Genomic DNA, 14,560 nt, shown 5'->3' on the forward strand with positions numbered 1-14,560 from the left:
AATGAGCTGTTGCGTTTTATGCTTTATGTTTAGAAAAAAATCAAATTTTGTAGTTTATTATTTCTATTTTTAACACAGTTTTTAATGGATTTGGAAAATTGTAGAGTTTCATACACTTGCAAGTACAGTTTGTATGCTGTGCAAAATCCATCAAATAATCTCTCTTACCTGTGAAGAAAAATGTACCTATAGCAACAAATGCAGCCAATAGTAAGTGAAAAAATGATGAAATTTCACATGTAAAAAAATATAATTATTTTGTTATGTTTCTGAACTTCCACTGCTATGAGTGTGAATCCTGAGTACTTCCAGGTCATGCTGACAAAGTTTTATGAATTTATTTGTAAAAGTATAGGCACAGGAAATTAAAATCTCCTGTGGTGCCTCTCCTGCTCCAAGTCGGCCCGTTTGACGCCCAACCCCCCTTAAATACACGCTGGAACGGTCTCGAACGTTAGTTACCTTTGAGTACGGACGTGGTGAGATGACGTTACTCAAGAGTGTCTCTAAGGCGACAGGACGCCATTGTCAGCTCAAGCTGGATGTTCCTTCTGCGACATTACAGAACGAGTTGGCAGGAATGCAGCCACTGTACATCATTGCTGGCAGCGGTAGTCGCGAGAATGTGCAGTTTTGCAAGAAGACCGGACTCCGGACGCTGACGTGGCACTACGGAGAGGGAAGACCGTCGTGTTCGGCGTACGGCACTGGCGCATTGCACTGCATCTGCAGCAGCAGTTTGAGCAGCAGTTGGCACCACACTGACAGCGAAATATTACAGATTGCACAGCTCCTAGCCAGACGCCCTATGACGTGCATTTCACCGACCCCCAACCACCGCCATTTGTCACTTCATTGGTGTCAAGCAAGAGCTCGGTGGAGGGTAGAGTGAAAGTTCACTTGGCGCTGTTGTAACCCAACAAGAGTGTCGACATGTTGCCTTGGACTGGTCGATCATCACATTTGTCTCCAGTTGTGCATAGAGGGTGTTACAAAAAGGTACGGCCAAACTTTCAGGAAACATTCCTCACAAACAAATAAAGAAAAGATGTTATGTGGACATGTGTTCGGAAACGCTTAATTTCCATGTTAGAGCTTATTTTAGTTTCGTCAGTATGTACTGTACTTCCTCGATTCACCGCCAGTTGGCCCAATTGAAGGAAGGTAATGTTGACTTCGGTGCTTGTGTTGACATGCGACTCATTGCTCTACAGTACTAGCATCGAGCACATCAGTACGTAGCATCAACAGGTTAGTGTTCATCACGAACGTGATTTTGCAGTCAGTGCAATGTTTACAAATGCGGAGTTGGCAGATGCCCAGTTGATGTATGGATTAGCACGGGGCAATAGCCGTGGCGCGGTACGTTTGTATCGAGACAGATTTCCAGAACGAAGGTGTCCCGCCAGGAAGACGTTCGAAGCAATTGATCGGCGTCTTAGGGAGCACGGAACATTCCAGCCTATGACTCGCGACTGGGGAAGACCTAGAACGACGAGGACACCTGCAATGGACGAGGCAATTCTTCGTGCAGTTGACGATAACCCTAATGTCAGCGTCAGAGACGTTGCTACTGTAAAAGGTAACGTTGACCACGTCACTGTATGGAGAGTGTTACGGGAGAACCAGTTGTTTGTTGTTTCCGTACCATGTACAGAGTGTGCAGGCACTATCAGCAGCTGATTGGCCTCCACGGGTACACTTCGGCGAATGGTTCATCCAACAATGTGTCAATCCTCATTTCAGTGCAAATGTTCTCTTTACGGATGAGGCTTCATTCCAACGTGATCAAATTGTAAATTTTCACAATCAACATGTGTGGGCTGACGAGAATCCGCACGCAATTGTGCAATCACGTCATCAACACAGATTTTCTGTGAACGTTTGGGCAGGCATTGTTGGTGATTTCTTGATTGCGCCCCATGTTCTTCCACTTACGCTCAATGGAGCACGTTATCACGATTTCATACGGGATACTCTACCTGTCCTGCTAGAACATGTGCCTTTACAAGTACGACACAACATGTGGTTCATGCACGATGGAGCTCCTGCACATTTCAGTCGAAGTGTTCGTACGCTTCTCAACAACAGATTCGGTGACCGATGGATTGGTAGAGGTGGACCAATTCCATGGCCTCCACGCTCTCCTGACCTCAACCCTCTTGACTTTATGGGGGCATTTGAAAGCTCTTGTCTACGCAAACCCGGTACCAAATGTAGAGACTCTTCGTGCTCGTATTGTGGACGGCTGTGATACAACACGCAATTCTCCAGGGCTGCATCAGCGCATCAGGGATTCCATGCGACGGAGGGTGGATGCATGTATCCTCGCTAATGGAGGACATTTTGAACATTTCCTGTAACAAAGTGTTTGAAGTCACGCTGGTACGTTCTGTTGCTGTGTGTTTCCATTCCATGATTAATGTGATTTGAAGAGAAGTAATAAAATGAGCTCTAACATGGAAAGTAAGCGTTTCCGGACACATGTCCACATAATATATTTTCTTTCTTTGTGTATGTGGAATGTTTCCTGAAAGTTTGGCCGTACCTTTTTGTAACACCCTGTATAGGGGACATTATTGGACGGCAACTCCAGTGTGTTCCACAAACAGCGTCAACCGTCCCTGTATCGACCGACCAATTGCAACAGGCATGGAACTCCATTCCACAAACTGACGTCTGGCACCTCTACAAACCAACATTCTGGCGGTTACACCGGTTATTAATGTACCAGCATTTCACAATTTCAGTGACTTATCCCGCGTTTAACCTATGATCCTGCAATGTTAAACACTTAAATATGTTACCCAGACAAACATATTCCCGAAATTTCAGTACCCTAGATTACTTATTTTTTAGTGTTGCGATTCTTTTTCGTCAGTGTAAATACAGAATTTCTTGTCACTTCCTACTCCTTAGCACCATCAGTGCCCAACTGACATTGGCAGTTCGACACTGGATCAAAAGAAAATAACGTCAAAAATAAGTGGCATTGGGGACAGTAATGCGTACATCAGGAATAATGACTGTATGAAGAAATACGTGTTGAAGAATCTCATACTGGCGGTATTCCCATGTTGTGTTCCAGCATCTTGAAATGCGGCAGCTCTGGCCTTGTTGGTACAAATTTTTTATTGCAGTGACTGATGATCTCGATTTTGCAAGTGTTACCTGCTACTGTGCTGTAAATCAATGTTTCCTTGTAATCGTAATGAATGTCGCTGTTCCCCCCACACCCCACCCCTTTCCATAGCGTTAAATTTTTTGTATTTGTTGACCGCCGCGCGGTCTAAGGCGCTGCAGTTATGGACTGTGCGGCTGGTCCCGGCGGAGGTTCGAGTTCTCCCTCGGGCATGTGTGTGTGTGCTTGTCCTTAGGATAATTTAGCTTAAGTAGTGTGTAAGCTTCGGGACTGATGACCTTAGCAGTTAAGTCCCATAAGATTTCAGACACATTTGAACATTTTGAACATTTTTGTTGACCCATTGACACTTTTGATTTAACTTGGACTGTTGCTTGCAAAGGTCTTGATTGAAATTTATATAACGAGCACACTTTCCTTTTTTCAAATTCCAACAGCGCGGGAGTGTTGTAGGCCGCGGCCTTGCTAGAGCAAATTTAATCCTTTTACTAATAATTTTGTTACCTATACAAATCTGAATATCAGGTGTTAATAATTTATGTGCACCCATTCACAGTGGTGACTGTAATTATCGTATGACAGCGAAACTTGTTAGATATGGAAATGTGAGAATGAGGACCTGCTTTACGTTGGGGGGGGGGGGGGGGGGGGGAGAACCCTCGTTCCAATTTTGGCCGCCAGGTGCAAATCTAGCACTGTACAGCACGTTGTCAACGTCTCTGCTGCTCATATTGAACATACTGTGAACGGAGCAGTTAATTATAAAATCAACATTATGTCTCTATCGCTTGTTTGACCTTTTCTGGCTATGTCCGGTTTCTAATCCATGATGAGTAAAAACATTTCTGAATGTCTTTCTTGCATTCACAGCGCTATATTTGCACGTGGTGGTTGAAACTGGAACTAATTTTTTTCGAGCACATATCGGTTCCTCATTAAAGCCTTAGAATATGTGCCAAATTTCGCTGCCATACGATAATTACAGCCCCCACTGGACGCCTGTGAGTCGCTCCAATTTATTTTAACCACCCGGTATGGTTATGCCTCAAGTCATAGCATTGCTGTCACTAACATCACCTACTGGTAAACCTGTTTCCCTGTACAGCGTGGAAATGGCTATGTCAATTGGGCAATGATGGTGCTATGGAGTACAAAGTGGCACGGCACCCAGTATTAACTGTAATAGATATGTTCTCGGGTTTGCTACTTTGTTGCATGTACTCCTTTTAATATCTTGTCTCATATCATATGTTTCATGCCCAGATCTGATGCTGGGGTTCTACCAAAATGCTTCAGGAGATGATAAAATTATTTTGGAGATCAAGGGAAGTGTTTTACCATTTAGTTCAAGTATGGTTACATAATGATTAAGTTTGTTTTATCAGCATGGTTTCAGAAAACATCGTTCGCACGAAGTAATGGCCGCTATCGACAGGGGATCTCAAGTTGATTCCGTATTTCTAGATTTCCGGAAAGCTTTTGACACCGTTCCTCACAAGCGACTTCTAATCAAGCTGCGGGCCTATGGGGTATCGTCTCAGTGGTGCGACTGGATTCGTGATTTCCAGTCAGGAAGGTCGCAGTTCGTAGTAATAGACGGCAAATCATCGAGTAAAACTGAAGTGATATGAGGTGTTCCCCAGCGAAGCGTCCTGGGACCTCTGCTGTTCCTGATCTATATAAATGACCTGGGTGACAATCTGAGCAGTTGTCTTACGTTGTTCGCAGATGATACTGCAATTTACCGTCTAGTAAGGTCATCCGAAGACCATTATCAGTTGCAAAGCGATTTAGAAAAGATTGTTGTATGGTGTGGCAGGTGGCAGTTGGCGCTAGATAACGAAAAATGTGAGGTGATCCACATGAGTTCCAAAAGAAATCCGTTGGAATTTGATTACGCGATAAACAGTAAAATTCTCAATGCTATCAATTCAACTAAGTACCTGGGTAAAATCACGAACAACTTCAGCTGGAAAGACCACATAGATAATATTGTGGGGAAGGCGAGCCAAAGGTTGCGTTTCATTGGCAGGACACTTAGAAGATGCAACAAGTCCACTAAAGAGACAGCTTACACTACACTATGTGAATCTTCAGGTTTTCGCGGCGCAAAGACTGCTCCATTAAATTTCGGGAATGCAGCCGCAGAAGCAGAATTTATGCGGCTGCATTCCCGAAATTTAATGGAGCAGTACACTACACTAGTTCGTCCTCTGTTAGAATACACTGGACTCGCATTCGGGAGGACGACGGTTCAATCCCGTCTCCAGCCTGATTTAGGTTTTCCGTGATTTCCCTAAATCGTTTCAGGCAAATGCCGGGATGGTTCCTTTGAAAGGGCACGGCCGATTTCCTTCCCAATCCTTCCCTAACCCGAGCTTGCGCTCCGTCTCTAATGACCTCGTTGTCGACGGGACGTTAAACACTAACCACCACCACCACCATCTGTTAGAATATTGATGCGCGGTGTGGGATCCTTAGCAGGTGGGATTGACGGAGGACATCGAAAGGGTGCAAAAAAGGGCAGCTCGTTTTGTATTATCACGTAATAGGGGAGAGTGTGTGGCAGATATGATACGCGAGTTGGGATGGAAGTCATGAAATCAAAGACGTTTTTCGTCGCGACGAGATCTATTTACGAAATTTCAGTCACCAACTTTCTCTTCCGAATGCGAGAATATTTTGTTGAGCCCAACCTACATAGGTAGGAATGATCATCAAAATAAAATAAGAGAAATCAGAGCTCGAAGAGAAAGGTTTAGATGTTCGTTTTTCCCGCGCGCTGTTCAGGAGTGGAATGGTAGGGAGATAGTATGATTGTGGTTCGATGAACTCTCTGCCATGCACTTAAACGTGAATTGCAGAGTAATCATGTAGAGGTAGATGTAGTTCTAAAGTGATACGAATTGGATCGCTGAGGCTTTGAAGCCCTTCACTTGGTGACTTATTGCGTTTGATTTCTGTCTTGGGACATCCGATTTTTCTGACTTTCACCAGCATGAGTTGTAGGCATTGCCAAAGTCCATTGTAGTTGATGGACCAGGCGACAGACCGATCGACTATTTATCCCAAAACAACAATATGTTAACAATACGTCCCAACAAGCAATACATCAAAAATTGGATGCCGATTCCTCCATAACGTATGAAATGTAGCGTCACGTCAGTATAGCACTAGATAAACCAACATTTAGTAAGGTGGCTCTCACCATCCAGCTGGGCGATGACCACTGGGGCTGTGGCGGCGCCTGTGCGGAGTGCGGCGGTGCGAGGCCTTGCGAGTGGTCGGGGCTGTAGCGGCCCAGCAGCGGTGACGCCAGTGGTGGCGAGGCTCTGCTACTGGGGAGCATCTGCATCAGCATGTCGACGTTCCTCATTTCACCATCTCGCCCCCGCGCCCAGCTGTTCGCGCTCCCCCCACCGACTTCTCCGCCGGTGAGTGGGCTGGCGACACGGACGTGCCTCGTGAATGCCGAGCCGTGCTCTGGATTCTGCAGTGGGCTGCGGCGGTCGCCATACGAGGATGCCGCCGTGTCGTGGACCGGGCCGTGGCGGTAGCTCGGGATCTGCACGTGGATCGGGGTCGTGCATCCTTCGCGAATGGGCTTGGGTTTCAGAGGGGAGAACCGACGACTCTTGGGAGTCATGGCCAGGGGGGCATAATGATGGTTTACGTACGACTGCACGTTCGCCCTGTACGGAAACCCACCGGTCAGATGCGGCATTCTCCAGCACTGGCTGCCTGCGCCGGGTGCCTCTGTGGCTGCTGCTCGTTGGAAGGTGTGCTGAGGATACTGAGCGGCGGTGCTGGCCATTTGGTACCACTTCTGCGGTGATCCTGTCATGGCAGGGTTGCTGTCGTAACTTCCCATCTTATATTCCTCTGGAGTGGGCACGGCCCCGACATCCCTGTGCCCATTCAGCTGTGATCTCAGAATGTCTGAACAGTGCCCCAGTACGCGCTCTTCTTTCCATTTTCCATGTTCCACCTTCACCTCCTGGACAGCTTCTTGCGGTCTGTAAAACAAAGACAACATATAACGGATTTATAAATGTAATAGTGGTGCTTATACAATGAGGTGACGAAAGTTATGGGATACCTCCTAATATCGTGTCGAACCTCCTTTCGCCTGATGTAGTGCAGCAGCTCTACATACCGTGGACTCCATGAGTCGTTGGAAGAAATATAGAGCCGTGCCACCTCTATAACCGTCTATAACTGCGAAAGGGTTAGCAGGACAGGATTTTGTGCTCGAACTGACTTCTAGATTGCATCCAATAAATATTCAATGGGATTCATCTCAGGCGATCTGGGTGACCAAATCATTTGCTCGAATTGCCCAGAATGTTTTTCAAACCAGTCGCAAACAGCTGCGGCCTGATAACATTGAGCATTGTCGTCCATAAAAATTCCATCGTTTTTTGGCAACATGAAGTGTGGTGTCACCGCCAGACACCACGCTTGCTAGGTGGTAGCCTTTAAATCGGCCGCGGTCCGATAGTATACGTCGGACCCGCGTGTCATCAGTATCAGTGATTGCAGACCGAGCGCCGCCACACGGCAGGTCTAGAGAGACGTCCTAGCACTCGCCCCAGTTGTACAGCTGACTTTGCTAGCGATGGTTCACTGACAAATTACGCTCATTTGCCGAGACGATAGTTAGCATAGCCTTCAGCTACGTCATTTGCTACGACCTAGCAAGGCGCCATTATCAATTGCTATTTATCTTGTGATGCATGTACCGTCAGACCGATGTTCACCAATTATGGATTAAAGTTAAGTATTCCAGAAGCTACGTACTTTTTTGCTAGTCTCTATTCCTCTAACTGTTCCAGACCTCACGCCAGCCTGAGTGAGCTTAAGCGCGTGTCTTTCGGCTTCCTCTCATAGTGGCTTGGCTGTCTTGCCAAGTCACAACATGAAGTCCACGAATGGCTGCAAATGAACTCTCAGTAGCGGAACGTAACCAGAGGATCAAATGGCTCTGAGCACTATGGGACTCAACTGCTGTGGTCATAAGTCCCCTAGAACTTAGGACTACTTAAGCCTAACTAACCTATGGACATCACACACAACACCCAGCCATCACGAGGCAGAGAAAATCCCTGACCCCGCCGGGAATCGAACCCGGGAACCCGGGCGTGGGAAGCGAGAACGCTACCGCACGACGTAACCAGAGGATCCAGCCCATTTCGTGTAAACACAGTCCACCACCAGCTTACACAGTGGCTTGTTGACAACCTTGGCCCATTGGCTTAGTGGGGTCTGCGCCACACTCTAACCACACCATCAGGTCTTCCCAACTGAAATCGGGACTCATCTGGGCAGGCCACAGTTTTCCAGCCGTCTAAGGTCCAACTGATATGGTCAGAAGCCCAGGAGAGGCGGTGCAGGCGATGACGTGCCATTAGCAAAGACACTCGTGTCGACCTCTTGCTGAAATAGCCCATTAACGCCAAATTCGCTGAACTGTCTTTGCGCGTACGTTCGCCGTACGACCCACATTGATTTGCCGCTGCTCTCGGCCGTTAAGTAACCGGGTTAACGCCTGAAATTTGGTATTCCCGGCACTCTCTTGACATTGTGGATTTAGGAATACTGAATTTCCTAACCATTTCCGAAATGAAACGTCCCATGCATCTAGATCCTCGAAATGGAATATCCCGTGCGTCTAGGTCCTACCGATATTCCACATTCAAAGTTGTTTATTCCTATTGTGCGGCCATAATCACGTCGGAAACCTTGTAAAGTGGATCACTTGAGTACAAATGACAGCTCCGCCAATGCACTGCTCTTTTATACCTTGCGTACGCGATACTACCATCTCTACATGTACATATCGCTGTCCCACGACTTTCGTCAACTCACTGTAAAAACATTGTCTTGTGCTATGAGGACTTAAAAGTAACTAGAATCATAATTTTACAGAATGTGTAACTGTAGTACCAGGTTCTATTGCTAAGGAGCTATTCTAGGACATCTATTGAATCATTCTGCCAACTGGTGTCAGCTGACAATGACGAGTGGGGCTTCTGTGTGTGTGTGTGTGTGTGTGTGTGTGTGTGTGTGTGTGTGTGTGTGTTGCATTCGCGACACACAGAAATGACTGACACATTCGCGACACACAGAAATGACAAACATTAACAAACAACATGCAGCTGTGAAATATGTTTATTACTTGGAAAGACCGCACCGGAAACAGTTGTGATGGCGCATCGTGACGTACGAAGAACACGCTGGTAGCAAAACTGAAGCGTACGACTGATTTTCTCGATTTAAAAGGGGGCCGGAAATGACCACTGAAGATTCTGTCGTTCTTCAACTGCCCAAACCGAGGTACATATCGGCAAAATCCGTAATCTAGGCAGTGAAGATCCACAGTGGGCGATCGACTAACATTCGAATCAGCTTTGTCTTGGAGCACGAGTTAGCGAATTCTGAACGTCGATTTCGGAATGTGAAAAGTGGTACCAAGATTTGTGCGAAGACTTCTCACTGGTGGTCAAAAGAATCAGGCCATTCGATGCTGTCGTGAAATGAAGGACACGTTCAAACACGACGCTAATTGTCTCAACAAAATCATCGTAGGCTATGAGTCCTGGTACGAATTTAATCCATAAATTAAACAACAGGCAAGTCAATGGAAGTCACCTGACTCTCGTCGCCAGAAAAAGGCTCGTCAGGGAAAATCGAACACGAAGATGACGTGATCTGTTCTGTTGAAATCAAAGTGATCGTACTCTCAGAATTCGTTCCTCACAATCAGGCTTTAAACCTATAAGTTAAAGTTTTTCGCGATACTATCAGGCTTTATGAAATTCCGGTGAATTGTTCCTGCATCGTGACGTATTTGTAGAGAGTAGATGAGTGTAATGAATGTGTGTGTAGTGTGGTATTGTGTTCGTGCTGACGACGGTGAGAGGAGGGAGGGGGGAGAAACCTGGTTCCGACACACGGCCTGCTTCTCTCCTATAGAACCAGAGCGGGCAGCCGAGCTTAAACGTTCCCACCGATGGACGGATCACTATCACCAATGACACACAGCCTTACTCTGTGAGATGCTGTGGATAGGTCTGGTACTTGCCGGCCAAATAATGGCAGTGAAAATTTCATCCCGCACCAGGGTTCGAACAGGTTTACCTTCCAGTCGAGCTCGGCGCACAGTCGTGCGGTAGCAACGTCGGCTGCAGATGAGTGTTCGCCAGTTTTTGGCCTGAACGAAGACGACTACCTTCTCCCATGTGCCCTATTAGCCAGACGTAGCGCCGCGCGGGGTAGCCGCGCGGTCTCAGGCACCTTGCCACGGTCCGAAGTTCGAGTCCTCCCTCGGGCATGGGTGTGAGTGTTGTCCTTAGCGTAAGTTAGTTTAGGTTAAAGTAGTGTGTAAGCCTAGGGACCGATGACCTTAGCAGTTTGGTCCCATAAGACCTTACCACAATTTTAAAAAAGAAATTGCTCCATCAGATAAAAAGCAATTGACAGGAAAACGCCTTCCCCACTGTAAAACAGAACGTAATGACTGCGATGTCAGGTATCAGGGGACGTATTACAAGAGTTGTTCTAACATTGGCATGAACTGTTTGGCAAGCACGTTAGTGCCAACGTAAAGTGCTCTGAAGGAGACTGAAGTTGTATTCGAGAAAATGAAATACATGTTTCAGAAATTCAGTTATTTTTGGGTCCCTCTTGCGTATGTGAAAACTAGCAGCTAGGAATTGTCGTTTTTATATGGAAGGAACTCTATAACGAGAACTTTTATTTATTTTGTGCCGGATTTGTATCAGGTGCACGAGCATCGTTAGTGGCATCTCGTATATACTAGTTTCTTAAGACATACCAAACCTATTTGGTTCAAAATGGTTCAAATGGCTCTGAGCACTATGGGACTCAACATCTTAGGTCATAAGCCCCTAGAACTTAGAACTACTTAAACCTAACTAACCTAAGGACATCACACACACCCATGCCCGAGGTAGGATTCGAACCTGCGACCGTAGCAGTCCCGCGGTTCCGGACTGCAGCGCCAGAACCGCACGGCCACCGCGGCCGGCAAACCTATTTGCAATCAAGATTCATACAATTACACAGTGTAACAAAACAGCGAAGCGACTGCAAGACATGGTCATATATCTGTTTAACTTTGTACACGTAAACACGATAGATGATGATGATGAAGTCCCACACTCCTTTACAGAGCCGTACTAGACAAGGTCCTAGTGGAGGTGGCTTGCCATTGCCTTCCTCCGACCTTAATGGAAACACCATAGGAAGATACGTTAATGATTAAGAGTTGCAATTCTCTGGAATGCAGAGTCGATTAGAGGAGTTCATGTTTGGTGTTGTTACCGTGTACGGTTGGGTCTGTAAGAGGCTTAAACAGCGTCAAATGTTGAACGATCACTGGGAAGTACACAGACTCTGGGTGGTTGTCTGAGACAGCATTGTCAGAACCTGATAGCGTACGCAGCTCTTGGCCTAGTGGCTAGTGGTTCAAGTGGTTCAAATGGCTCTGAGCACTATGGGACTTAACTACTGTGGTCATCAGTCCCCTAGAACTTAGAACTACTTAAACCTAACGAACCTAAGGACATCACACACATCCATGCCCGAGGCAGGATTCGAACCTGCGACCGTAGCAGTCGCGCGGTTCCGGACTGCGCGCCCAGAACCGCTAGACCACCGCGGCCGGCAGTGGCTAGTGTCCCTGCCTCTAGATCACAATGTCCCATGTTCGATTCCTGGCCGCGTTGAGGATTTTCTCTGCCCGGGGACTGAGTGTTATCATCATCATCATCATCATTTGTGACAGTGGCTCGATTGGACTGTGTACAGAATTGGACTGTTGTAAATACTGGGACTGTCCACGGGTGTTGATGACCGCGCAGTTGAGCGCCCCATAAACCAAACATCATCACCATCACCATCATCATCATCATCAGCAGCAGCAGCACCTGACACAGTTTGAAATGAGACTCATTGAGGATCTCCATTTGGCCGGCTGGTCGAATTGTGCCGTATCCTGATACGTTTGGTACTGCGATTTGACTGTGATCTGATGTTGGACTGCTTGGGAAAATGAGGACTGGCATATTTGTCATTGAGCTTGCAGTCAACCACATGTGTTTACCAAAATGGAGGATCACTGTATTGTGCAATAGACTGATCGTAACCTCCTCACACCTGCACCTCACCCTGTCTCCCTGCAACATTTTGTACCATCTGGCACCGTTGGTTGGAGACTAGCAGCAGGGAATTACCGTGTCATGCGGAGGCTGCCATTAACCTGCCAACACAAACGGTTGCATTCAGATTGGTGCCTCGAGCGAGTGTCGCCGTCTGTTGACAAATTACATCACATCATGTTCAGCAATGAGTCACAAATCTGCACTACTGCGGATGACCGTAGCTGGCAAGTGTGGTGGTGATATGGGGAGAGGTCCCAGTCTTTCAATGTTTCAGAGAGGCACAGCGGTGTTAGTCCTTGAGATGTGGGCAGTCACTGGGTGTGACTTGCCGGCTGGGGTGGCCGAGCGGTTCTAGGCTCTACAGTCTGGAACCGCGCGACCGCTACTGTCGCAGGTTCGAATCCTGCCTCGGGCATGGATGTGTGTGATGTCCTTAGGTTAGTTAGGTTTAAGTAGTTCACAGTTCTAGGGGACTGGTGACCTTAGAAGTTCCATAGTGCTCAGAGCCATTTGAACCATTTGGATGTGATTTGTGGCCACAGCCATTAGTGACTCAGGGAACTCTGACGGCACAACAGTATGTCGTGGGGACCTCGAGTCCTCAAGTCCTACCACCCGTGTGACAGTACTGTGATGCCATTTTCGAACAGGACAGGCCTCAACCACACATGACAAGTGTCTCTATGAACTGTCGGTGCGGTTAATGAAGTATTCCCTAGCCAACAAAATGCCCCAATAGAAGTGTGGGCCAGCTCGGACATAAACCCAATCCCAGTGCGAGTATCCTGGGTATCGAGCACCAGTACAGTTGTCAGACAGGTTACCTCAGGAGCGCATCCATTGGCTTAACCACACCTTCCCAACTGAGTCAGTGCATGCATCCAGGTCAGAGGATTAAAATGTTATGCTGACAAGAGAGTGCATAGTGAAAAGTTCCATTGTAAATTTCACTCAACTTTTTGGTCATATATCCTCTCAACCTGTGACGCTTCTTTTCGTTTCCTCCTTCCCTTCTGGGTGCTTCAGTTTTTTGTGTGTGTATGACAGTAGCGATCGACGTATAAGCTTGCATCTTCGCATCTGTCAATGACGGTGCGCACAGTGCAGTGGTGTAGCGCCCTGGCCTGCAGTCAGTACCTGTTGCGGCTGGAGGCGGCGGCGGTACTGAGATCGAGCGGCGAGTCCCGGAGGTTGGCGCGCAGCTGCGGGGGCGACGGCACTGCTGGGGGCTGCGGTCCGGCGAGCGGAGAAGGCTCACACGCGTAGGCACCGTACGGCTGGCCGGCGCCCGCCGGGGGCTGGTGCTGGGGGGCGGCGGGGGCGGCGGCGGCAGCGGATGCCGAGGCCACGGCTGCAGGCGCGGGCACGATGACGCCGGCCGGTGGTGGGGGCGGCGGGGGTGGCACCGGCTGTGCGTGCTGCGACATGGTCGGGGGCCGAGCAGTGCCTGCACACCAGAGCAGAGGCTGCTGTCACGGTGAGCAACGCTGCGGACATAGCGCCGGTGTAGGCTCCAACCAGACAACCACCATTATAGCTTATCACATTTAGTCACTGTACTACTCACTGGCAGAGAGGCTTAGACCTGCAAACCACCACTATGCAGGGTGTTACAAAAAGGTACGGCCAAACTTTCAGGAAACATTACTCACACACAAAGAGAGAAAATATGTTATGTGGACATGTGTCCGGAAACGCTTACTTTCCATGTTAGAGCTCATTTTATTACGTGTCTTCAAATCACATTAATCATGGAATGGAAACACAGCAACAGAACGTACCAGCGTGACTTCAAACACTTTGTTACAGGAAATGTTCAAAATGGCCTCCATTAGCGAGGATACATGCATCCAGCCTCCGTCGCATGGAATCCCTGATGCGCTGATGCCGCCCTGGAGAATGGCGTATTGTATCACAGCCGTCCACAATACGAGCACGAAGAGTCTCTACATTTTGTACTGGGGTTGCGTAGACAAGACCTTTCAAATGCCCCCATAAATGAAAGTCAAGAGGGTTGAGGTCAGGAGATCGTGGAGGCCACGAAATTGGTCCGCCTCTACCAATCTGTTGTTGAGAAGCATACGAACACTTCGACTGAAATGTGCAGGAGCTCCATCGTGCATGAACGACATGTTGTGTCGTACTTGTAAAGGCACATGTTCTAGCAGCACAGGTATAGTATCCCGTATGAAATCATGATAACGTGCTCCAATGAGCGTAGGTGGAAGAACAT

General features: G+C 47.7%; 1 protein-coding gene across 1 annotated transcript in view; it reads right to left on the reverse strand.

Annotated features, from left to right (window-relative positions):
- The window catches only part of LOC124550742 (trithorax group protein osa-like), a 34,400-nt gene extending 20,646 nt beyond the window's left edge, over positions 1 to 13,754 (reverse strand). The window contains exons 1-2 of the mRNA XM_047125463.1: positions 13,465 to 13,754; positions 6,351 to 7,158 (exon numbers count right to left, since the gene is read on the reverse strand). Of these exons, the coding sequence (XP_046981419.1) occupies positions 6,351 to 7,158; positions 13,465 to 13,754 (1,098 nt within the window). The remainder of the gene's footprint in view (positions 1 to 6,350; positions 7,159 to 13,464) is intronic.
- Positions 13,755 to 14,560: the final 806 nt, after the last annotated feature.

This window comes from Schistocerca americana, chromosome 9, assembly GCF_021461395.2.
Source record: "Schistocerca americana isolate TAMUIC-IGC-003095 chromosome 9, iqSchAmer2.1, whole genome shotgun sequence".
Classification (NCBI taxonomy): Eukaryota; Metazoa; Arthropoda; class Insecta; order Orthoptera; family Acrididae; genus Schistocerca; species Schistocerca americana.